A 25,824-nucleotide genomic window follows, 5' to 3' on the forward strand; every position below is an offset into this window, starting at 1 on the left:
CCTGAGACCTGGCAGCTCACTTCAGGCCCCCAGAGGGCTCCTGGCCTTGGTCACAGTGGGGCCCAGCCCCCCTCAGCTCCCCAGCCTTCCTGGAACCCTCTTGCCCAACATCCTGTGTGGTAATCACGCCTGTTGGCTCTACTTGGTCCTGCTGGCAACTGCCAAGTTCCCTCTGCTAGTTTAGGACACTCCTACCTCTAATGGAACCGTCAGGAAATAAAGAACTGCTACGAGATCTCTCTCCCCTGTCCGAATCCCATGTTGGTGGGGGGATCCAATATTTTCATGAATTCTCCTATCTCTGGGGTAGGAGGAAGGTGAGTTTGGAGACGGGGCAGAGCTATGATGCTCTTAAGAGTAGGAGGGGAGATCTACGTCCAGGAGGTGGTCCTGCGGGGCCCGGCTGGCCAGTGCAGCAGTGCTCCTGCTTAGTTAACCTGTCACTTAGGGTCTGCTGAGAAGCGGGAGGGAGCAGCTGCTTCTCTGATGGCTGGGAGCCCTCTGGGGACGCTGACGGCACGGTAGGGCTGGGAGAAGAGTGGGGATGAGGCTGCTGCAGGGTGAGGGTCAGATACTGCGTTATAACGGCGAGGAGAGGGGCAGAAGCTGGTGCATCCTCCACTGAGTGCCGAGAGGCGGCTGAGCACGCTCATTTCTACACTTCGCCCTCACCTCCAGAAAGTCTCATTCCCATTTGTGGGTAAAATTGAAACACTTACAGAATTTCTCGCCTGGCTTTGGTGCATCTGCATATCAACAGGTGTTCAGAGGTGTTAACAAGTAGGCTTTAGTGCATTTGCATCTTTCCTCAGAGGTGGAGAAGTTCATCTCCATATCAATGGGTGATTACCTGGGTAACAGAGGGCTTATCTGTACCTGAGAGGGGAGGCGGAGGGCCGGTGTGGTTGCTGTTTGAGCGGAGAAGGCCGTCTGGGACTGCAGTTTGTGAGCAATAAACGGGTTTTAAACTTTATTTCTCCCTTTGACTGATTTCGGTTTTTAGAGGTATTTTGCCCCGGGATTTCCTTTCCCTGGACTTACACCATTCACTGTCTTTCTAATAAAGCCACACAGGTTCAAGCTACTGTTTACCGAGCACTTACTTAATCACAGGCCAGAACCCCCTGAGGCAGATATTCCCATTGTCCCCATCTTACAGATGGAGAAACTGAGTCACAGGTTAGTGTCTTCAGGGTCACAGGGGTGTTAAGTGGAGGTGTGAAGCTTTCTGGCGGAGGCATGGCAACAGCATGCTCTCAGACCCCTAAGTCACTACTTCTGGGTATGAAATATAAACCACGCTGCTTGTTCTACTGATGAAGAAAGGCGAGGCTGGCGGAGGTCAGGTAACTTGTTCCAGGTCCTACAACTTGTGCCAGATTCTGGGAAGGAGCCAGCGATTTTGGCTTCCAGACCTCCTCCACGACACAACCACTTCCCCCGGCCATTCGCCTGTCTCAGAAGGCAGCCCTCCGAAGCACAGCAGGACTCTGGGCGGAAAGAACGGCTGAGGACCGGAGGGGACGCGGGCCGCTTGCCCGCCCACTTCGCCCTGGAGTCCAGGCCCTCCACGCGAACCAAGGAATCATTCGGGAGGTCCCGTCTCCTCCCCACACCGCCGGCCACTCAGAGACAGGGGGCGTGGTTTCGCCTGCGCCTCCGCCTCCGCCGCGCGCCCCTGGCCCGGCTCCCCTGCGCGCGAGCCCTGGCTCGGGGCCGCAAGGCGCGCGCGCCGAGGTCGCGGTGGTCTGGGGCTCAGGCCAGCGGGTTCGCGGGACTGCGGGATCCCGACGCGTCTCGAGTTGGGCAGGGAAGGGCGGCGGGGCGGGAGTTGACCTCGCGCCTTCCGCGCTCGCCTCCCTCGGCTCCGCAGGCGAGCGCGGAGCACGCACCCGGCGCGCGGCCGCGCCTGCGTAAGAGGATGAGCGGAGCCCCAGCCCGGCCCGAGCCCGGCCCGCCGCGCGCCCCGCGCCGCCGCCGACGTCCCGCGGAGGAGCTGCCGGCCCGGACGGGCGCCACGAAGTAAGCTGCCTCCCCGCATGCTCTCCGGTGCCTCTGCGCACGGGCGTATTTATAGGCGGACGGCGGCTGCGCGCTCGCGCTGGGCCGAACCAGAGGGCAGCGGGCCGGCCGGCCGCGCGCGGCTGTGGGGCCCTCGGGCGTTCCGATGGGAAGAGTCGCCTCAGCCACCCCCCGGCCGCCGGCGGTGGCGCCGCCCGAGGCGGGAGCCAGAGCCCGCCCGGACTCCCCGCCAGCGCCCCCTGCTTAAGACAAACCCGCTGTTCCCGTCCCCGCGGAGGCCCCGGCGCGGCCGCTGTGCGCGGCGGGGCGGCGGGGGACAGCCTGGCCCCGGCGCGGCTGGACCGAGCGGCCGGGGGCGTCCCTTTTCCTCGGCTTTCTGGAATTCCGTTCAGTGAGACGAGGAACGCGGCGCCTTTTTTCGGGCATCTGTTTAATCTTGGGCATTAGCCCGCAGGTTTCGAACGGCGTTTCCAGTACGCCCGTCCAGTGAATGGTTTCCCAGAAGTAAACCTGTCCGGATCTCTGAGAAGCAGCTCACCCAAACTTCAGTGTTTAGCCGGAAATGAAAAGTTCTGCAGAAATCATAAGCCTAAGTCCCTTGCCCGCACGTTCCCGTCCCTCCCACCAGGCCTGTGGCTCATAAATAGTAGCAAATGAGGGAGAACTTGGTGTAGAGGGGGCATATTTTAAATTATATTCTACATCCTCTGCAGTGATGTGTGGCTGATAGAATTTTTTTATGAACTCAGTAGAATTTTGAGGCTGATCATTTGATGTTTGCCATGAACAGACAGCCCGTTTTGCAGACAGTATTTTGTGTGACTTTTCTTTAGGGTAAATGACTACTCAGCAAATGACCACGCTAGGCAAACGTTCAAGTTATTGTCATCCAAAGACAAGTTTGCTAAGTTACTCTTAGAGTCGGGTGGCTTTAGGCCTACTAGGTTTCTCCCATTTAAAAGAAACTGTTGAATCTGTGGGCAAACAAATGGAAACCAAAAGTACCTTCCGCCCGCTGTGGCCTAGCCACTCGTCAGTTTTGATAGACTCTGAACGAGGCAGAATGTCATTGCTTGTTGCCAAGCCTCACCATGGATTGTGCCAGCCCCTAGCCCAGGGGCAGAGCAGGAAGTCTGGTTTTGCCATTTGCTGCCCTGAGTTTGGAGCCAGGTGGCTGTTGGTCTGGGAGAGCTCTTATCACCATCGCCTCCCCAAGTGATTTCACAGCCATGAACCGGGGTTTTTTGGCCAGATGTTAAAATGAGGTAAATGATCCCCAATTTAGAGCTGGGGGAAAAGCCTAGTGCTATACAGAGTTAGAGGTATACTCCACTCCCGGGTTCTTTGGGCCAGATTATAAACCTGACAAAGGCCAGGATGGGTACTATTTTAGCATAATAGTCCTTGGATTTTTCATCAGCATGACTAGAAGCTCGCAAAGCTTTTGATGAGCTGCTCCTTGGCATTTTCTCTGTTGTGGGATGGTTAATTGGTTTTGCAGCAGTTCCAAGAAGCTGGCAAGAAAAGTCCCTTTACTCAATGCTGTTGGTTTAATGATGGAAGCTAACATTTCTTGGGTGCTTACATTTGCCAAGCATTGTGCCAAGTGCTTCATATGGATTTTCTCATTTTGTGCTTCTTAGTGACTTGTTTTCCCACTCTGTGGTTGAGGTACAGAGGTTAAATTACTTGTGTATGGTCACACAGCTACTAAGTGGCAAAACAAAGATTTGTACCCTTAACCACTTCTCCAGAAACTAGCCCCCTGAGGGCCTTCCAGGTTTGACAAAGCAACTCAGACTTAAACAGAAAGTCTTCATGACTTTCTCAGAAGGAAGGTGAGTGAACCACTGCTAGGCAAAGTGGACAGGTGAGGCTGAGGCCATTTACAGTATTCAGTGTTCGGGACAACTTGACCTTTGGGAGCAGAGCTGCCTACCAGCTTTGGTAGCTTAGCTGGTGAGAGAAATAACCTCCCTGCGCAAACCTTTGTTGTCACAGTCTTTTAGAGGAGCAGAATCAGTGTTCACATGAATATAGTGTTTTAAATTTTGTCATTTGGGGTGTAGTCACACATTCACAGGTAGGTGGGAGGTAAGTGCTGAAGCCAGACTGTGTTCAGATACTATCCCCACTGAGCTGCCTGACATTCTTCAGTAAGTCATTTTACCTCCTTGTACCTTAGTTTCCTCTTGACTCATTCTAAACATGGGGATAATAATGATACCTCCTTTGTAGGTTGTGGCAAGGATTAAAAAGTAGGATGCATGTGAAGCTCTCAGCCTAGTATTTGACATATAAATACTCTATAAATATCTCTTTTAGTATTAATAGTATTGTTGCAAGTATTAAGCTGCTGCTAATGTGTGCTGTGTCACAGTACCTAAGTCACCACTAGAGATGATTCCTTTGTGCCAGCATTCAAATACAGATGGTTCATACTCAGGTGACAGTGGTCTTGTGCAATGGGATTCATTTGTTCATTCAGCAAATATTTATAGTGCACCCACTGTGTGCCAGGCCCTGTTTTGGATACTGGAGATAGGCAGGGAACAAAACACAGAAACCCCTGTCCCCACTGGCACCTACATTCTTGAGGGGAGGGGTAACAATAAAATGAATATACTTGTCACATACAGTATATTAGAACGTGATCTGCACTACAGAGAGAAATAATGCAGGGGGTGATGTTGGGAAGGGAGGTTTACAGCTTAACACAGAGTCAGCTGAGAAAGCCTCAGGAGAAAGTGACATTTTGGCAAATAACTAAAGTTAGTGAGGTGTGAACCATGTGGACATCTGCAGGGAAAAGTAGGTCAGGTAGGAGAAGAACAAGTGTAAGGGTCCTGAGGCAGGAGGATGAGTGGCTGGAGCCTAGAGAGGGGCAGAGTAGTAACAGAAAGATCAGGGAGGTCAGTGGTGGGAGGCGAGAGTGTGTAGCCACTGCAGGCCATCCGAATGACACGATCTTCCCAGTGCTATAAAATACATCCCGTGGCTTTGTCCAGGCAAAGATAAAAACGGGAGGCCACTTAGGTGGTTCCTGTGGCGATCCAGACAGCGTTGTTGGTGGCTGGGACCAGAGTAGAATGGTAGAAGGTGGTCAGGAGTTGTATTCTAGATAAATTCTGATCATAGGGTAGGATTTGCTGACAGATCAGATGCCCCGAAGGTGTCTGGCCTGAGTCCCTGGAAGGACAGTGCTGCCATTTACTGAGGATGGAGAAATCTGCATTTGGAGCAGGTTAAGGGATAAGTCAGTTCAGTTTTGAACATGGTAAACATCCATCAGATGGTGTCAGAGTGGCAGTTGATTGCCTGGGTGTGGAGTTGAGGGGAAAGTCTAGACTGGAAATAAAGGCAGTGGTGTTCTGGTAAATGTTTACTAACTGACTCTGCAGGGGTGGGGGTTGGTGGAGAGCCTAATTTATAGTATTGGCCAATACCTGTGGTGTAACAGGTCCCACCTTGGCCAGTTTAAGCACACCATTATAGAATATCTTCATCTTACAGATAAAATAGATATAAATAATATCAAGAGCAGAGTTAATAGTAAAATATACTAACATAATTAGCAAATGATGAGTTTTGAGTATTCATTACTTTTGTTTTTAATAAATTTATTTGGTTATAAGTTTAGGAAATTTGGCTTTTAATAAATGGCTGTGTTTAATAACTGGTTAGAAAAACTCCTGAAAATTTAGCAATTGTATCTTGTGCAGAGGTGTGCGGTGGCTCCAGCACATGATTTGGGTCTCAGAGACCCAAAATTGATACCTAAGAAGGCGATGGAAGAAGGATTCTCTTGAGATTAGAGAAGAAAAGGGCCCAGAACCTAATTTTGCAGCTTTTGCCCCCAGTCTAGCCCTGAGTGGGGACAAATACAGATCACATTCATTGAGGAAAGGTTTGACTTGCACCTGCAAGGCTGTGTTTGGCACAAATGGGCTGGATATAGAAGGACCGGGTGCAGGAAAAATTCTTGAGTTGGCGTTTGTAGAAGGCCCTGGGCCCATCCCCTTGTAGTTTAGTTAAAAATTATCTTTTGTTTTATACCCCCACATTCTTTTGAAAATTGCAAGTCCATGGGCTGTGATTTGAAGAAAAGTGCACTCCTTCCTGCTGACAAACAAAAGGTAAAGGTCAAAGGTGTGGATGTGGCCTTGGGAAAGGGGGCAGCCACTGACCGGTACCTCCCGCACATTGTCTGCCGGGAATACTGGATCAGAGCTGCCCCCCTACAGTTTATCAGAAGCTGCCCTGCAGGAGCACCAGCAGAGCAGGGACTGGTGGGGTGCAGCTACCTGGTGCTCCGCGCATCTGCCTCACTAGGGCAGAAAAGACTGGAACTGTGGTTCTGATCCTATCCCTCTGGCTGGCCAAGTCTGTATTCACAGCTTTGGGGATGTTAGCAGAGCCGTACTTTAAAAGGTGAGTCTCCCGGGAAGCCTGGTAGGAACCCCTCAGACCAGAGTTCAGGGCATTGGAGGTGCCCTGGACTAGAGCCACGTACCCAGGCCCTCCTGACTCTAAGACGAGCCTGTCAGAGCACTTCCCTTAAGGGGGCCCCCAACCCCACGATACCATATTGGTGTATAGAGTGTGTTTCTGTCAAAATATCTTGACAATAATTGTTGTTAATGAAATTGAATCCTCCACACACTTGTTACAGCTTTTCTAAGAGTTTTGTCTTAACTTCAGGATAACTTAGTTACCAGCTCATTGCTTCATAGTTTAATCCCATTGTTCAGGCCCCGATGCACTGTTCTAAGGCTCTAAGCACTTCACAGCCCTTATAGAAAGGTGGAGGCGTCTCTGCAGTCACAGAGTGGTCATCTCCTTTCCTTGGAAAACACAGGATTTAGGGGCAACATTGTAGAGATGCTTTAGCTTGTTCTCTTCATTTCACAGCTGAGGAAACAGAGGCCCAGCCAGGTAAGTGACTTGTTCAGGATTTTGTGGTTGTGTAGCAGCAGGACCTGGAGAAGAATCACTGCATATTCCAGTTCACAATCTAGTACGCTGTCCTTCCTGCCCTAGAGCTTCTCAAACTCCAGAAAGCATTTTGTTTGTTTGTATGTTTGTTTATTTAAAAAAGAAGCGACCAATAGCAGTATCAGCCACTGAAATACCATTTCCATGCCTTTTTTGGGTTAACTTAAAGTGTGTACCTTTAGAAGATTTATTTTATAGCCCATTCCTCTCCGAGCAAGGAAGGAGGCAGGAGGAAGGGCTGTAGAAAAACTTGCCGAAGTAGGACCTTGCAGCACAAGAGGGGTTCAGACTGCAGGTGGTAGGGCCACCGGGTTTCCCTGTTAGCCGGCACCCTGTTCTTGACTTTATGTGATTGGGCTTCTCTGAGCCTGTTTGTTTCCCCCTTGGGGCAACAGGGAAGATAACCATCAGAGTCACTGCCTTCCTGCTCTCAGAGTGGGGTATAAGGACTAGTCCCCGGGGTGTTATGTAAATACCAGGGCTTATTGTCCAGTGCTGTCTGCAGGGCTGGGCTCTGTAGCCTCTGAGATGAGGGAACTGCACAGTTTTCCTGACTACAGTGGCACTATGCCACCCCTGAAGGCCAGGGATCATTTATATTCAGTTAACCTAATTAGCTAACATTTGTATAGGGTTTTGGTCACATACTACCACCTCAGCTAAACTCACTTAATTTGGTGGTATTAGCCCCTCCATTTTATAGATGAGGAAATGTGGACCCAGACTGACTGGGTAAAACTTAATTGAGCCGCACAGCTGGGAGATGGCCTTGGGCCCAGGTCCTCTGACCCAAAGGCCATCTTGCTGCGCTTGACTGAGGACACTGTCTCGCATGGGGACTGGGGCCTCAGACTTTGTGACTCAGCAGTCTGCAGTCTTCTCCAGTGGGGGTAGAGCGGCTGGCCCTTGGGCTCCCTCACCTGCCCAACCAGGCGCGCTCTGGTTCTTGAGCGCTTCCCTTCTAGTGGTACATACAGAGCCCTGGCCACCAGGATCCGATCAAAAGCTCTGAAATGCAGCTTGCCAGCTGGTGGCTCTTCCTCCTCCAGGCTGTCCTCTGGGCTTCAGATTTCATGCTATTTCTCTCCCGCACTGACCTTGCAGCTTTTCCTTCCCTCCAGACAGGAGCAGTTGCCAGTTGAGAAAGAAAGGTTTGCAGGGCCCAAGGACAGGGACTGCAAAGCAGGAGAAGGAAGTAGCATGGCCCCGTGGTCCATGTGGATTTGGGGGTGAGTGCAGACAAAGGGAAAGTGGAGGAGGAAGGCTGGGAGGGAGGCCCCTCCAGAGGTACCTCGATCCTCCACTTAAAGGTCCAATAATGGAAGTGCCTGGCACCCCATAGATTGTGGTGCGTACACTGGTGTTTGATCCTCAGCTTGGCTTAGCCGCTAGTTGGAGCCATCTTGGTGATGGATCTTGAGAGAAATGAGGAAGAGGCGAAGGGACCAGTGAGAGGAGGGGGTCTGATGTTGAGTCAGTGGGCAGCTCTGGATGTAGAGGATGACACAGGGATGTAGGAAGGTGAGCTGGCTGTTCTGTAGGATCTTTTATAAATTCCTATTATCTCTTTAAACCTTAATTTCCCTATCTGTATAACCAGATTATAACCTCATTGTTGAGGATTTTCTTAATCCTTTATCTGAGTATGCTTGTCACATAATAGGTGCTAAATCAGTGGTTCCTCCTTTAATACTCCCATGCCTCAGGCTGGGCCTCATTCCCCCATGTATTTCTGAGAGCCAGCTTGCTGACCCCAGTTCTTTCCTCCTCACTGCCTTCCATCTATCCCTCAAAGCACTGGCCGTGCTGGGAAATTGGAGGATTGGAGTGCGAATTGAGCATGGTAAGCTCTACAACCCTGGTCAGAGCAGAAGCCAGAGAAAGTGAACCTACTGGTGCACCTGTGGCGGGTCTGAAGCCTCTCACCTTTCATACACATCCCTTGCTTCAGTTCAGGCTGAAAACCAGCCAAGAAGTTAGGTTTACCTTGGGGAGGCTGCAGCAGGCAATTGCTGCACATCTGCTCAGGAGCTGGAGAGCTTGGTGCCTCTCCAGCTCCTCCACTTTCCCACCTGGGACCTTCACCTACCTGAACCTCAGCTTTTCTATCTGCAAAAGGGGTCTGCCAGAGTACCCACTCCACTCTTGGCTCTTTTCAGGGTTCTTGTCTGTATTCAATGAGATGGAATGCACTTAAGTACCCAGTTCAGCGATTGGCACATGCTAGCATTCAGTGTTTGCTCTTAATTGATATCCCATAATAATAGCTACCACTTATATAGTGCTTAATAGATGGTAAGTGATAACAATAAAATTAGGCACTAATTTTATAAATATTAACTCATTTCTACCCTTTAACACCCTATGATGTATGTAGGCCCTGCTGCTGCCCCATTTCAGGGGAGGAAGCTGGGCAGGTTAAATGTCTAAGGTCATACAGTGAGCAGGGAGTTGAGCTAGGATTCAATCAGTTGGTTTCAGAGTCTGTTTCCAATCAGTGTGCTGTAGCAATTCCTAGTAAGCATGCTGTGCCTGGAGCAGAGAGAGGTGAGGGGTGAACCTAGCTTCTCACAGCGCCAGCCGTCCTCTAGGGGCTGCTGCTGTTGCCGAGCTCCTCTCGTGGTCCCCAAGCTCCAAGGTGACCCTTGCTCAGGGAGTAGCCTGGCCTTGTTCATAGGCAGGCAGCCTGTGGGCGTCCCTGGAGGCTTGTGTCATTTTCCCAAGCTCCTGCAGCCAACTGGCCCATCTCTAGCAGGTGGCTTACCACCTTCTGGGCAGAGTCCCTGTTTACAGAGCAGGCTCCCTACCCACCCGAGTCTTGGTACAGAAGCCAAGCTGCTAAAGAGGGAGGGAGAAGCTGTGGCCTATAACATTTTCCCGAGAAACATGTGGCTGTTTCTTGCCAGGCAGGAAATGTTTGATAGCCTAGAAGTCTGTTGCTCCCCCCATTACAGCTGCCTAAGCCATGTCTGATCCTTCCTTGTTCCTTGTCTGTCTTACCCATGCCCAGGCACCCAGGCTTTTGGAAGATGCTCACAGTGGCAGTGTGCATGGCCCTTCTCAGCTGCCTGCAGGCCCAGGAGCTCCAGGGACATGTGACCATAATCCTGCTGGGAGCAACTGGCGACCTGGCAAAAAAATACTTATGGCAGGGACTGTTTAATCTGTACCTAGATGAGTCAGTGAAGGGCTACCGTTTTAGCTTTAATGGAGGTGCCCTGACGCCCACCAAGCAGGGCCAAGAGCACGTGGCCAAAGTCCTGGAGTCCCTCTCCTGCCCCAAGGACGTAGCACCTGATCGCTGTGCTGAACTCAAGGACCAGTTTCAGCGACTGAGCCAGTACCGCTGCGTGAAGACAAGTGAGGACTATCTGGCTCTGAGCAAGGACATTGAGGCACAGGTCCAACACAGTGGCGTCCGGGAGATTGGCAGAATCTTCTACTTCTCGGTGCCACCCTTTGCCTATGTAGACATTGCCCGCAATATCAACAGCAGCTGCCGTCCAGGCCAAGACACCTGGCTGCGGGTTGTCCTTGAGAAGCCCTTTGGCCATGACCTCCTCTCAGCCCAACAGCTGGCCACACAACTTGGGAGCTTTTTCCGTGAGGAGGAGATGTACCGAGTGGACCATTACCTGGGCAAGCAGGTGAGCTTCAGCTAGGATCCTGCCAGGGTTGGGCTTGGGTGACCTGGGCATAGGTATTCTCCATCAGCATTGCTAACTGTGGAATCAGGCCTGAAGGTATTGTGAAATCTGGGTCCCCACAGTTGTCTTGAAGGTGGGCAGGAGGTGAGAGGGCAAAGGAAAAGTGAGCAGCAGGGGCAAAACTGCATGGCCCTTGTCCATGTGTCCATCCAGGGTCTGGGCCCTGCATCCTCTACAAAGGTGGCCCTGAGACTCTGGTGTCTAGAACCGGGCTTCCAGTTGGACATGCTATGGGAATTAGAATTAACCACTTTATTCCACATCCATCTGCCTTTTTCCCTTATCTTTTTGTTCTTAAGTTCTGAGCTGAGGCAGACGGCTGGTAACAAGATCTTAATACTAAGTAGGACCCTAGGTCCACAGGGTCTCAGCCAGGCCCTGTGGCAGCGTGTGGAGCTGACCTCCCAGGTGATGGAAGGCAGCTGACCAGTTCACTCTGGACATGCCCGTGGAGCCCTTTCGGGACATCTGTCCCCAGAGGCCACCAGAGAGCACACCAGCCCTTGTGTCTGTGGGGCTGGCAGGGCTGGGGAGCCCAGGGCTGTGTGGATGGGCAGCACAGTCATCTGGGACAGAGGCAACACTTTCTATCCAGCCTGTTTGGAGTTGCAGTATTCCCAAAGAGTGGTCCTCAGACCAGTGCCTGTCCTAATGAGGTTTTCCCTTGATTATGGGAAAATTAGGCAAAAATATTGAATGTATTCAATTTGAAGCTTTTCTTGCTCCATTTTTGGTGTTAAAATATCTATCTTTTATTAAATGTTGATGGTAATAGAAGATAGATGATCTTCAGTATTTTCTTTCTTGGCAAAATTACAAAGGTTACCTCCAGTAACCCTGTGGAGGTTACTTAAAATGGTTTGGCGTCCCTGCCAGGCTGTGAAGCCCTGAAGTCCAGGGACTCTTGCTCCAGAGCATCTTCTCTGAGCAGGCAGTAAAGAGGCTTGAGGCCCTTGTTTGGAGTCAGGATTTCTTCTTTGTTCTGAGAAGAACTTGCAGAGCAACCGGTCTCCTTCCCTGGCAGGTGGTGGCTCAGATCCTGCCTTTCCGAGACCAGAACCACAGGGCCTTGGATGGCCTCTGGAACCGGCACCACGTGGAGCGGGTGGAGATCGTCATGAAGGAGACAGTGGATGTAGCAGGTGCGTGAGTGCCCCTGCGCCCCGTGGCTCCTCGGCCTCCACCTGCCCTGTGTCTGGTGAGGTGTTGGGCCCAGGACTGGAGGCATTGTGCAGCCTCCACGCCTCAGCTGGTGCTTCCCAGAGGGACCGTGCTAACCCCAGGGTGCCTGTAGGCAAACTGACGGACTGGTCACTGCTGCCCTGAGTTAAGTAAAACTGGCCCAGGTGCTAAAACAGCTGGCAAGCAATAAACACTGGGAGTTAAGCCAAGTTTTACATGCGTGTGGTGGACACCAAGCTGCACGAGAGGCCACCTCAGACTTTTGACCCTGTCCAGGCAGCCCCTCTACCTCAATGCTTCCTGTCCCCTCCTCACCTTCTAGTCCCTCTTGTTTGCTTGTTCTCAGCTCAGTTACCAACTTCTCGGGGAGACTTTGCTGACCGTCTTGATGAGGGCCACCCCCGCTGCACTCCCGGAGTGCCCGTGCCTCCCTTCACAGCCCCTCCAGCCTTTTCCTTGTCTTATCCTGCCCAGGCTGCCTCTCCCACTGGACTGTAGGTTCTGGGCCACCTGCCCACTGGCATCCAGCACATACCTATACCTTGGAAGTGCTGAACAAATACCGAATTAATGAGCAGAGCTGACCTGGGAGTCGGGACACCTGAGTGCCAGGCCTCTCCTGCCTTCTCCCAGGTGACCACAGCATGTCTCTCCCATGACCTGTGAGGTGAGCAGGTCAAGCAGGTGACAGGCCCCTTGGCGCTCTGGTATTCTGGGATTTCATCAGTTTTTGAGCATTGATCTGATTTTGCTCAAAGCATTGACTGTTACCCATAATAATAAAAGCTAATTCTTACTGTGTCCAGACCCCTCCAGCAGCCATGTGAGATGGGTGCTACTATCAGCCTCCATGCATAGATGAGGCTGGGGGGCATGTGCAAGGTCACACAGCAGGAAGTGCCAGGGCTGGCCCTGCTGTGTCCCTCACCCAGGCTGTGCACTACTGCCCCTGGTGCATCCTGTGACTGCTCTCTGCAGCTGGGGCAGGAGTGCCCAGGCTGCCATCTGCACTCCACAGGGAGTGCCTGGATGGAGGGCAGGCCCCCATGCCCCTCAGGCCGGGGTGGGGAACCAGCTCTGTCTTTCTCTGTACCTTTTCCTCTTTTTCTTCCTCTTTCCCTTGGTCACTCTCTTCAGCTTTCTCTCCTTTTCCCTTGGGATGTGTATCAGTGCTGGGAGCTCTGTGCAGGGGCTGTGGTGACGGAGAAGTACGAGACCCTGCTTCTGTCCCCTGATACCTCACAGATTCACTGGGGGGGATAACAAATCCAGACAAACTCCGAAATGAGTGGGGCCAGCAGGAGGTGCTGGGGTGCCGGGGGAGTGATGGGCTGTAGCCTCCAGGCCTCAAAGGGTACTTGCTGTCCCTGAGGGGAGCTGGGCTTCTCTGGTCTGGAGCCCATATTGGAAAAGAGGTCCCCTTCCCATTGCAATGAGCCTTTGTGGGTCTTGGGGAGCCACCCAACCCTTCCCGATTTCCCCTCCTGTCCTCCTCAGCAAGGGCTCAGGCATGGCTTTCCTCCTTGTGCCTGCATGTGTCCAGTGTCCTGGCAGGCTGAGTGCCCGCCATTGCCCTTGCTTCGTCTGCAGAGATGAACTTCAGATGGTGCTGAGGGCCTGGGGCAGAATGGGAAGGTACCAGTGCCACCCCTGCAGCAGGGGCTGCCGGTGGGTCGAAGACACCAGAGCTCCTCCTCCCCGTTCCTGGCAATTCCTGTGTCCACCCTGGGCTGGCGAAGAGCTGTGATGTCTGGAGTTGCCAGTTGGCACTATTGCCTCATTTCTTTCAGCCCTCCCACCCCATTTCCTTCTTGGTGTCTGATGTCACTTGCAGGTTTCTTTGCAGGAGCCCTGTGGAGCCAGGGGCTAGGCAGACTGAAGTCCTGCTCATCCTAGTAAAGGTACTTGTGGGCTGTGAAGAGAGGAGAGCAGAAGGCAGGACGGAAGGGCAGGAAGAATCTGGGCTCGAAGGGCAATACAGCTGCCAAGGGCTGGGAGGGGCACCGTGCCTCTGCCTTCAGGGCTGCTGGGGGGACAAAAGGACAGGCACAGCTGCCTGTAGGGTGTGGGTTCTGGTGGGGGGGGCGGTTCTCACTGCTGCCAAGCCCCAGAGCACGGTGCTTTTTCACTCTGCTGGGCTCTGTGCCCTCAGTGCAGAGGCAAGTAGGGACACAGAGCAGGGCAGACCGTGGGGGACCCACTAGCCCCGAGGGTCTGCAGCCACAGGGGCCACAGCTCACTGTCTTTACAGAAGCTGCTGCAGGACTGCAGCTGTCTGGGGGTTGGGTCTCCCCGTTGGCCTGTTCACCTGCCAGGCGATAGACCGGCCCTGCTCCATCCCAGTGTATTGTGGGATGGCTTTGTGCAATTGTGCTCGTCCCCACACCAAGTGGGGCCTCCGGACACGGGCCCTTCGGTAACAGAGTGAGTTCTCTATCCTCTCTCACTCTCCTGGGTCTTGGAGACCCAGAAGGACAAACATTCTCTGCATCCCAAAAAAGTGGCCTAGTGCAGCTCCAGTGGCCCAAGCAGTGATCCTAGCTGTCCCCTCCGGGTCCTGCTTTGGGGCCTGTCCCTCCGGGACCCCTGTAGACTCTAGTGCAGGCTGGAGAGAGGACAGGCACTGTGGACCCTGCAGCCACCCCACCAGGGCCAGGAAGCCCCGTGCCCAGCGCATCAGGGCCTTGGCTGTGCCCTCTCTGCAGGGGAAGCAGCAGGAGGAAAGACTGCCCTCCCGCTGGAGGTCACAGCACTTTCCTGTAGCTGGTGAGCTTGGTGGGCTCTGCGGCCGGAAGCTTTCCAGGCAGGAGTCAGAGCCCAGCAGTCCCGCAGGTCAGCAGAAGGTCAGAGGGCTGCAGGCATTCTTTTTCCACTCCATCCCCCACCCCTAACTTTGGGCTTGCTCCTCTCCTGCTGCTCTTGGGCAGCCCTTGCTGACTTCTGTGCAGGGATGCCCCCGAGTGCCGGAGCTCCGGGTAGCAGCCAAGACTGCCCCTGATTGCTCGGAAGGGAAGGGAGGCGGCTGCAAGCCAGGCCTGGAAGCTTTCCTGGTCCTCACTGCTGCTGGCCCTGTAAGATCGTTGTGGTGTCCCCACCCCCACTCACACCCACGCGGCTGGAGGCCTGCTTCCCCAGCTCCCTCCCCCTGCTGCTAGGTGAGCGGTTCTTTCTTTGCCATGGCCTCTGGCCCAGAGGAGTCTGCTGCAGAGTCAAGGCTGCTGTGGAGGCCAGAGGGAGAGACGGTGAAGGGGAGAGGCAAGGAAGAGACATTGTGCTGCCAGCCCCAGCACTAGCACCCCTCTGCCCTCCCCAGGCTCCCCTCTGGAGAGTCGCCGCCCAGTGAGTCCCTGAGGGCCATACAGGGAGTGGCCTCGGCTGGGCTCCTGGCCTGTGTGTGCAGGTGGCCCCTACTGACCCCCGTGGCTGCTGGAGAAGGCTCTGCTAGAGGGAGGGCCGTGTCACTAGTGGACTAAGGCTCAGTGCTGAGGCCAGGCTGCCCTTCCTTCTGGGAGGGCTGGAGTGTGAGCAGGTCCTTGGCTACTTAGGACCGGAGCTTCTAACCACTGCGTCCCCAGCCTGAGTCTGTCCAGGCCCTCCGCAGTTGGCCTGCCTACCAGGATGTGCTCTAGCCGACTCCCTGCTGCCCTAGTTTCCCCTCTGCGTGGAGGGCTTTATTTTTCTTTTTTTGGGCAGGAGGAAGGAGGGAGACTTCTGAGGACAGTGGAGTTGTAAGAAGACAGTGCATGTTGACCTCTGAGGGTTGGAGTGACCGACCAGTGCCTCTCGCAGAGGGACCAAGGCAGCCAGGGTCCTCCCAGGTGCACACCAGCTGTCCTGCCTTCCCGAGGGGGCTGGGAGCTCGCTCAGCAGGCCAGGCTCGCCTTCTGCAGGGCTGTCTGCAAGGTGAGCCCAGGGCAGCTGCCTGGCCTCCTGATGGCAGGGAGCGCAGGCCAGCCAGCAGGCCCACTGTCTCCTTGGCCCTTTTTTCTTTTTAGTGGACCCAGAAGGTATTGGTAGGGATTGTAGCTAGCTTTTAGCTTTTTTGTTTTTAAATCTGTTTTTGCTGGGAAAAATCCGGATCTTCCACAATGTGGAGGCAGTGGGGATGGGGTTTTTGGCCCCCGTTCTGAAGGCTGCAACCTTCAGCACAATCTCTATATAATGACAATAACCCATTACTTCTCTTGGGGTTTTAAGGATTAAATCAGGTAACATAAAGAAATACTTACAAATGGAAATGCTGTACTCCTTCCAAGCTGGCAAGGAGGGGAAGCAGCAATTCTCAGCCTCTGCGAGCTCCCTGTGACTTGTGGTGGGTTATATAAAGACCCCAGATTGGTCTCTAATACTCCCTTATGTCATCCTTCACTTAGTAATCTCTCTTCCTCCTACATATAAGCACACTTAAATTTCCATGTATCAACAATCTTCAGAATATGCCTTTTTGGAGCTATTTCTGTTCAATTCAGTTTCTACCATAGAATATGAATTGCCCTATGATTAGGCATTTTGGTTGTTTTCAGTTTTTGCTGTTTCAAATAGTATATTGCAAGCTTTTTAAAAAATTAAGGTATAATTCACATACCATAAAACTTACCCTTTAGAAGTGTACAGTTCAGTAGTTTTTAATATTCACAAAGTTGTGCAACCACTCTCTAATGCTAGAACATTTATTAGCATTTAAAATATATTTTTCCTTTAAGGATACTTATGAAGTGGAATTACTAGGCCAAAGGGTAAAAGCGACTTTCTCACTGTTATTACATCTTCTCAGACTGCTTTCCAGAAAAGCTGCAACAGCCATGTGCATACATGGGGGCATCCCTGCAGCTCTGCCAACACCGGGCATTGTTCTTGCTGGTGGGGGAGGCATGTAGCGGCTGTTTCAAGTGCCCAGCGTCTGCCTGCCATGGGATGCTACCCAATAAGCTTTTGCGGGGCAAAGCAGTGGGTGTCCCCTGCTTGTGATCTTGGATAAGCTCAGGACTTGAACAGTTTGGAAGCCAAGTTTATGAGGGTCTTTCTTCTACTTGTCCCACCTGATTGTGCTTTTTTTCTCTCCTTCATATGTGAGTGGGCTTTTCACCCTTATCTTTCAATCGAGGAAAGGGCACAAGGAGTCAGTACAGGTCATTTTCAGGAGAGATCAGTCCACAGCAAGCAGTGGGGCACTGTCAGGAGGGCCTGTCTGCCGGCTTCCTGTCCTCAGGGTCAGCTACACGGCCTCTTCCCCAGGGGGTGCCAGGCCAGGGTTCTGGTCACAGCACTCCAGGACCATCCAGGAAGGGATCGCAGTCCACACATCTACAGGCTGTGCTGACTCACCCCCTGACGCTTGAAATTAAGGAATAAAGGAGGCTGTCTTTTACACAGCAGGTAGTAAACCTATGAAATGTATTCTCCCCACAGATAGAGAGAGGATAAAAATAAGAAGAGAGCCCTTTAGGGATCTGCAAAACTAATGAATAGTAAGCAGCTAACAGGGCTTTTAAGGGCTCTGCTGTGTTTTCTCCATCAGAAAATCATTTGTTCTCAGAGTTTTAACTATACTCTTTGTAGTCTTAAATCTACTATAATTCATTGATTCTAAGACACATTTTTTTTCATATTTGAACATCTCTGAAGTTTGGTTTACCATTGACGGAGTGACATAGCTGGCAGCCCCTTTCTTTCTTGGTGGTTATAAAGTAACAGTGCATTCCCCATCACTGGCATTTTCGTTTTGATGAAATCCAGCATTCATTGCCTTTCCAAGCTGTAGTCTCATACCTCCAAGCTGCCTTTTAGACATTTCCACTGGATGTCTTATCACCACTTCAGACTCAGCAGATTTAGAACTTGAACCACCATCACATTTTTCTCATGAAATCAGCTACTTTTTCTAAGTTCTTTATTTCCAAACAGCACCTGTTCTGAGCTGCTTGGCTGGTGACCCTGCTCTGAGCCCCTGTACTAATAGAAATACCAGCCAGCATCATCCCTGCTCTCTGGGTGCCTGGCCCTGCTCCAGACCCGCATATGTGCCAATTGATTAATCCCACAGCAGCGCCCAGGGAGGTGTGTGACTGTAGCTCTTTTATCTATGTGATGGGGCCACTCACCTGGGGTCATGGTGCTAAAAGATGGCAGAGCAGGCATTTGAACCTGTGCAGCCTGGGTCCGGAGACCACCTTCCAGGTCTGACTCTGAACTGCCTTTCCCAGACCCAGCCTATCTCCTTGCAGTTTTCACTCATCCACCGAGTGCTGTCTTCCCTTTCAGGTCCCTTCTGTGCTCTGGCCCACTACTTCCTTTGACTGCAGCAACCGCCGCCTGGTTGGTTGCATCACTGCCAGGCCCCCGGCAGCTCATCCTGCGGATCCTAAGTGGCCTGATGCTTCCACAGCGCCTCATTCATGGTTCCTTCCCTGCTCTAACACTTTTTTAAAAAACAGTTTTATTGAGACAAAATTCACATATCAGACAATTGGCCCAATTAAAGTACACAATCCAGTGTACCAGGTATGTTCACTGAGCTGGGCAGCCATCGCCATAGTCCCATTTTTGAACATTTTCATCAGCCCCCAAAAGAAGCCCCATTCCCCTTAGCCACCATCATCATCTGCCTTCCCCAGCCCCTCACAACCCTGATCAACTCCCTGTGTCTATGGGCTTTCATAATCTGGACCCTTCATATAAATGGAATCCTGCACTATGTGATCTTGTGTTAAGCATCTTTCACTTAACATCATGCTTTCAAGGTTCGCCCATGTAGCATGTATCAGTACTTCATTTTTTATATTGTTGAATAATAGTCTATTGTATGGATTATCACATTTTCTTTATCCATTCATTGGTTGATGGACTTTGGGGTTTTTTTCTGTCTCTTGGCTATTGTGAATAATGCTGCTGTGAACATTTGTGTCGACATAAGTTTTCATTTCTTTTGGGTACATATGTAGGAGTGAAATAGCTAGATCATACAGTAACTCTGTTTAACTGGTTGAGGTCAAGAACTTTTAGTAGTTCCTTAGACTCCTCGGTCTAGTTTCAAGGCCCGAAAATCTGTTCTCGATTTCTGCTATTCTGAATCACAAACTGGCTGCTTCTGCCAGGCTAGGCCTACCATTGCCATTGGAACTGTGTGGTGGGGCCCCAGCCCTCTGGCTCATGCTGTTCCCCCCAACTAGGATGTGGCCCAGGGGCAGAGTCAGCCCACATATATTTCTTTGAGACACATAGCATTAACAAAAATCTGAGTTATTGTACATATTTAAAAATCAGAAGATTATATCTAATAGTCCAAATTTTTATATTCTCTTTAAAATATTGGAAGATTTGGTCAGTCTGGACCCATATTCTTATGAGGTACCAGCTGACTTAAGCTGAGGCATTAACTGTCCTGAGGTACACAAGCCCCACTGGGCGATGGAGTTCCGGACCTTTGACAAAGACCCATCCTTCCGAAGTGCAGCTCAGCTTGCTTCGTCTACCATTATTCTCTGCTTTTGAAAACCGCTGTTGCTAACATGCCATTCAGTGTCCACACTTGAGTCTAATGTTCAGTTGTAAGTTTGTTTGAATGGGAATGGTAAGCAAGTTAAAAAGGAAAGTGTTTTGGTGGTAAGAATTGCAGGCTCTGAAGCCAGCTGCCTGGGTTCGAATCTCATGTTTACCCCATTACCAGCTGTGACCTTGGGCAAGTTACCTAACTTCTCTGCACCTCAGTTTTCTTGCATGTTTAAAGTGGCCTAATAGTAGGACCTCCTCATAAAACACTACTGTGAGGAGTAAAAGGACTGTATGCATGCGTTATCATTGTCTTTTTCTTGATGTCTTCTCAGCAGCACTGTAAGAACTTTGAAGACCAGAACCCCATGGGGCTGGGAGGGTTCTGGGGATTCAGCCATTGTTTTCTCGGTGGGGGGCACTTTTGGCATTTTGGCTGACAAGGTTGGGCTGGATCGTCCTGCACTGTCGGCGTTTAGCATCCCTGGCCAGAGCTGCACCCTCAAGCTCTGGTTGAGAACAGAAGAGTCAGACTTCTACCACTGAGGACGAGGGCGTGTTCCTACAGGCAGGCTCCTGGCTCCATTTCTTCCCCCCAGCGCTTGGGTGCTACCATCAGGCATGGGATATCGGGCTGGATTCAGAGCAGGTTGTTCTGGTCACGGCTGGTGCTGCTCACCGTCCAGCTCGCCTGAGCCGGCACTGTGAGCCTGGTTGGGGTGGGCGGCTGCGGACCCAGGATGGCCTCTGTAGAGGAATGTGCTGAGCCAAGCAGGTCTGAACTAGGAGCCTTTTCTGTTTGTTTTAATATTAACTAGATAAAAAGAATTCTTAAAAAATGTATGTAAGATATCCAGAACAAAGATATAAGAAATACTAATATACCTACAAACCCATTTTTTTAAAAAGAGCTCTATTAACCTCCTTGGAGCCCTCTCCAGATTCTATCCCATTTCCTCTCTCTTACTCTTCCAAATTTTGGGTAGATCATTTGCTTATGTCTCTATTTTTATATGTATGTCTAATTCCCTGAACAATATATTGTTTAATTTTGAGGAGCAGTCATCTGTGGGTGCCTGAGTGTGGGTCTTTCTGTCCCTTTATCCTGCATGCGGGATAATCTGTGCAGGTCTATCTTCTAATAACTGACTCTTAAACTTTGTTTCTCATCCATAAAACCCATCTATTGGATTTCTAATTTCGAACTGTATTTTTCATTTATTAAAGTTGTTTATCTTGGTCATTCTATATCCTATTTTCAATATTAATTTTTATTTTATCAAAGCAATCATGTTTCTTTCAACATTATTTTATTGAGATTGTTTCATGACGATGTGCGTATATGCATTTTCTCTGCTGTATGGTGTCCCATGATATGACAGTGGCTCAGTGTCAGCCACTAGGAATGGAGCAGTGAGCAGACCAAGGAAGGCCCTGCTGTGATGGTTAGTAGGGAAGAGAGAGAAACAGGCATAGAGCTAGTCAGGTGGGCTGGGAAAAGACAGGGCCTCCAGGGCAGCAGGCCAAGGGGTCAATAAAATCTAGAAGCTGAGACCTGAAGGACAAATAGGAGCTACTGGCTGAAGAAACTGATCCCGTTATAGATGGTGCATGCAAAGCCTTGGGTAAATGATTGCTCCTCCTGCCACGATGTCAGGCTTTCTCTGCATGTGAGGCTGTGAATTGGCCTTGGTATTGGCATGGCAGTGGAATGTGAACCAACCATGTCAAGTGAGGTGTTGTGCATTTGTACCCTAAGCTTTGATACTATTGGGTGTGTATAGTTGAGTCACTGATAGTCAGAGCTCACACTGAGCTCTGGGGGAGAGTGTATAGTGTATGGTTCACTGGCTCCAGACCCTGCGCACACTAGCCCTAGGCACTTGGCCCCTCTCTCTGGAAGCCTGGTAATCTGGTAGCTGTGTGTGGAGCCCTGTGGGTGTAGCAGGAGGGGCGCGTGCCGAGTCGCAGGCAGCTCTGTGCTGTCACCGCGGGTTCTGCTTTGGGTTGCTTCTTTACCGTCATGGGCACCCTGGCCACCTGCCCACCTGAGGTGTCCACCTGGATGTTTTAAGCTTAAACACACCTAAAACAGAACTCATAGTCTCCCCTCCATTAAACTATTCCTCTCCCCGCCCCCCACCTCTCCTCGGAGCCCTAGTCCCAGGAGTTCTCTGGTCGTCCTTTCTGCCTGTGCTCAGCCCCTGTCAGCAAGTCCAGTCAGTTCTGGCTCCAGAATGAATCCTCCATGCCCTGCAGGTCCTTTCCTGCCGCTGCAGTCCCAGCTCCCTCATCTCACCTCTGGGAACTGCGGGGCCACATGTGTCCACAGCCGCTCCCCCATGTAGGCCAGGGATCTCTGAATATGCCTCAGAGTTTGTCTTCTCCTCTTATCCCTCTAGGGGCTTCTTCCGAAAGTAGGAACGGGTGAGCCTCCTTACCTGGCCGTACAAGCCTCTGCTTTCTTGCCTTCTGCCCCTTGCTCACCTTGCCCAGATCCCCGGCAGCCTTGCCTGCCCCTGCCTCGTGCCCCTCCTCTGCAGGCCTTCCTCCTCAGCTCTCCAAGGGACCTTCCCAGCTCTTTCTGTAATTTCTTTATTGGGTTTTGCTCTCCCTTCCACTGTAAGCTGAAAGCAAGGACCTATCAGTCTCCTCAGCACCCGTGTGCACTTGGTAATGGGGTGGTGGCAGTTGGCCCCATTTAATGGCAGGACGCAGAGAGACTCAGAAGTCAGTGACACCCAGGATCAAACACTAGTAAGCAGTGGTTCCTCCTCAGGGTGCTGCAGGATCCTGCAGCACCAATCCTGCCCACAGATATCCACAGAGGGGCAGGCCAGAGTCCAGGCAGGTGCCTATGAACGCAGTCCAGCCTTTGCTAGGTGCCTTTCCCACCCAGATTCCTGGAAAGGCCAACAGAGTTTGGGCTGGACATGCCGTCCACTCTTCACAACCTCCCCCTCTCCTTCCCCTGCTCAGGCCGCATCAGCTTCTACGACAGGTATGGTGTCATTCGCGATATCCTCCAGAACCACCTGACAGAGGTCCTCACCCTCGTGGCCATGGAGCTGCCCCACAACATCAGCAGCGTGGAATCCGTACTGCAGCGCAAGCTTCAGGCCTTCCAGGCACTGCGGGGCCTGCAGAAGGGCAGCGCCGTCCTGGGCCAGTACCAGGCTTACAGCGAGCAAGTGCACAGAGAGCTGCAGAAGCCAGACAGCTTCCGCAGCCTGACACCAACCTTTGCAGGTGGGCTCTGGAGCTGGGCACTGGTGCTGGGCTGCCCACTCGCAGCTGGAGGCAGGATTTTCACTAGGGTGTTCGGGCCTTGGCAAGGGAGGACTTCCCTTGCCTCTCTGGCCACCTACCAGCCTGAAGCAGTAGGCTGCCATTGGCTCCCTCAGGGCGAGGGGCACCCCAGGGCGGCCTCAGTTCAGTTACATCCCTCTCCGAGCTGGGCTCAGACCTGGCTCCCATCCTCTTGGAGCTTATGCCCAGTCTGTAGTGCACTCGTGGCCCCTGCTGCGAGCCTCCTCCCCTGCACACTCCCGCACCTCCTCCCTGCATCTGAGGGCTCCACAACAGGACGGAAGCACCTGTCTCTCTAGGGCCCTTCCCACAGCAGCCAGGAGCCCCCCTGCCCGGCCCCCACCAGGAGATTTCTCTAGCATCCAGTTCTCCTTGCTCGGGCACCCTAAGAGGTGCCCCAAGGGAGATGTGTGTCTGGGGCTGTTTGTCAAGCACTGACTAGGAAATGAAGGGTGAGTGTAGCCAGGCAGGGTGCTCCAAAGGCAGTTTGATGCCCAGAGAGGAGAAGGTAAGGAAGGGGAAGGCAAGGGGGAGGCCAGGGTCCTTTGTGCTGGAGCGTCACCTCCACTGCCGCTCCCCCCCCCCCCACTGTCCCCTGTCGCCTCAGGCGTCCTCGTTCACATGGACAACCTTCGCTGGGAGGGCGTCCCTTTCATCCTGATGTCAGGCAAAGCCTTGGACGAGAGAGTGAGCTACATCCGGGTCCTGTTCAAGAACAGGGCGTATTGTTCCCAGAATGAGAAGCACTGGCTCGAGGGCCAGAGCCACTGCCTGCCGCAGCAGATCATCTTCAACATTGGATACGGCGAGCTGGGCAGCCCCGCTGTGCTGGTCAGCAGGACCCTGTTCAGGCCCTCCCTGCCTGCCGAGAGCTGGAAGGAAGTGGCCAGTCGGCCCGGGCTCCGCCTTTTCGGCCGCCCCATGTCCGATTTCTATGCTTACAGCCCTGTGAGGGAGCAGGATGCCTACACTGTCCTCATCTCTCGCATCTTCCACCACCAGAAGGACTCCTTTGTCACCACGCAGAACCTGCTGGCCTCCTGGGCCTTCTGGTCCCCCTTGCTGGAGAGCCTGGCCAATGAGGTTCCACGCCTCTACCCAGGGGGAGCTGAGAATGGGCAACTGCTGGACTTCGAATTCAGGGACACCCAGTTGTCCTTCTCCCAGCAGCCACTGGAGCAGCTGGTGCCGGGCCCGGGTTCCACGCCAAAGCCCAGTGACTTCCAGGCTCTTGGGGCCAAGTACCGAGACAGCCCACTGATCTCGGCCTGGCCAGAGGAGCTGGTCGCTAAGCTGGCCAGTGATATCGAGGCCACAGCCGTGCGGGCGGTGCAGCGCTCTGGCAAGTTCCACCTGGCACTCTCGGGTGGCTCAAGCCCCGTAGCCCTGTTCCAGGAGCTGGCCACGGGGCACTATGGCTTCCCCTGGGCCCACACTCACCTGTGGCTGGCAGATGAGCGCTGTGTCCCGCTCTGGGATCCTGAGTCAAACTTCCAGGGCCTGCAGGCCCACCTGCTGCAGCACATCCGGGTGCCCTACTACAACATCCACCCCATGCCTGTGCACCTACACCAGCGGCTCTGTGCCGAGGAGGACCAGGGCACTCAGATCTATGCCGAGGAGATCTCCGCCCTGGTAGCCAACAGCAGCTTCGACCTGGTGCTGCTGGGCATGGGCACCGACGGGCACACAGCCTCCCTCTTCCCACAGTCGCCCAGTGGTCTGGATGGCGAGCAACTGGTCGTGCTGACCAAGAGCCCATCCAGGCCACACAATCGCATGAGCTTCAGCCTGCCCCTCATCAACCGGGCCAGGAGGGTGGCGGTCCTGGTCATGGGCAGGATGAAGCGCGAGATCACCACACTGGTGAGCCGCGTGGGCCATGACCCCCAGAAGTGGCCCATCTCGGGCGTCCAGCCTAGTTCCGGCCAGCTGGTTTGGTACATGGACTATGAGGCGTTCCTGGGGTGATGATGCTCTTGGCCTTGCTCAGGGCTGGGCTTCCTCCCACCTGTCTGCTCCCTGCCCAGCCCTGCCCAGCCCCGCCACTCTCCCGCATGCCCTGGCTCTCCAGAATCTGATGCCTCAGGCTCAGGCCCCTGGAGAGGAAAGGACGAGCCCTCCCCAGCCCCTTTGACCATCCTGCTGGTGTGGCAGGCAGACCCATGCATGCATGTGGAAGTGGAGTCTCTGCTCTGGAGAAGCTTCCAGTCCCGTTAAGCAAGAGAAACATCTACCCCAAGAGAAGCCCTGCAGCAGTTGCATCTGAATGTGACTCAGCACAAAATAAACAGCCAGAAACTCTCAACTTCTGGAGAAATGCAGTGACCGAAGTTAATCAGGGAGGTTTCCCAGAGGCGGTGACTCTTGACCTGGCTCCTGTAGAAAGGGGCAGAGAGACAGAGCATAGGTGTCCACGGGGACTGTGGTCCATGCAAAGCAGGGTGCTGGAAGCTGTCGGGAGACCTCGACTCCCACTTCTGTACCCATCCCCTTCTTCCAGAGCCTCTGACACTCGGCCTACCATCCAGTCCTCAGCATGGCCACCACCACATGCTCTGTCTCTGGGTTCCTTTCTTGGTCCCAACACTGGAGGGTCTTCTCATCCCGTTTCTCTGCTGTCCCTCAGTCTCCATTCATGGACGGGTGAAGGCTGATCAGAGTAACACAGCAGCAAATTGACCAGAATGTGAATGGTCCGGGGATCTTGGACTTACCTGGAGCTCCCTTTCTCAGTAGATGACCTCTCTGCGTGGGGTGGGGCAGTGCTGGCCACCCTCCCTCCACTTCCTCAGGAAGGACCCTGCCTGCACCCCATCTCCAGCCAGCTCCTTCAGGGAAACACGCTGGGCATAGGTGATCAAACCATTCCAGGACTCCTCGTTTCAGGGGGTCCTTTACATCTCGGGCCTACCTGGTGCCTGTTTCCACTTTCATTATCCCTTCCTGTTTTCTGAAAGATCCAGTTAACCCTTTCTCTGATGGTGACAATTCATTTTGGGGAGAGATATGACATCAAGTGGCTGCCCGCGACCTTTGCAGCACCAAGGGGGGGCAGCTGGCTGTCTCACATTACCTTTCAGCAGCCCACCGACTTCCTGTCTGCTAGTCCCTCCTGCCA

At 52.7% G+C, this 25,824-nt stretch overlaps 1 protein-coding gene across 3 annotated transcripts; it reads left to right on the top strand.

Moving 5' to 3' along the window:
* Window positions 1-1,724: 1,724 nt before the first annotated feature.
* Window positions 1,725-25,007, top strand: H6PD (hexose-6-phosphate dehydrogenase/glucose 1-dehydrogenase). Of its 3 annotated transcripts, none has more exons than XM_036925276.2 (5): window positions 1,725-2,022; window positions 10,028-10,664; window positions 11,749-11,866; window positions 22,374-22,643; window positions 23,311-25,007. In XM_036925276.2, the coding sequence occupies exons 1-5, from the start codon at window positions 1,922-1,924 to the stop codon at window positions 24,672-24,674; spliced, it is 2,490 nt and encodes an 829-aa protein (XP_036781171.2). In that variant the 5' UTR covers window positions 1,725-1,921; the 3' UTR covers window positions 24,675-25,007. The 3 variants fall into 3 exon arrangements, with proteins under 3 accessions (XP_036781171.2, XP_036781172.2, XP_036781173.2); XM_036925277.2 differs by lacking the exon at window positions 1,725-2,022 and adding an exon at window positions 6,299-6,453; XM_036925278.2 differs by lacking the exon at window positions 1,725-2,022 and adding an exon at window positions 7,870-7,984.
* Window positions 25,008-25,824: the final 817 nt, after the last annotated feature.

The sequence above is a fragment of the Manis pentadactyla genome, chromosome 4 (assembly GCF_030020395.1).
Source record: "Manis pentadactyla isolate mManPen7 chromosome 4, mManPen7.hap1, whole genome shotgun sequence".
Lineage (NCBI taxonomy): Eukaryota > Metazoa > Chordata > Mammalia > Pholidota > Manidae > Manis > Manis pentadactyla.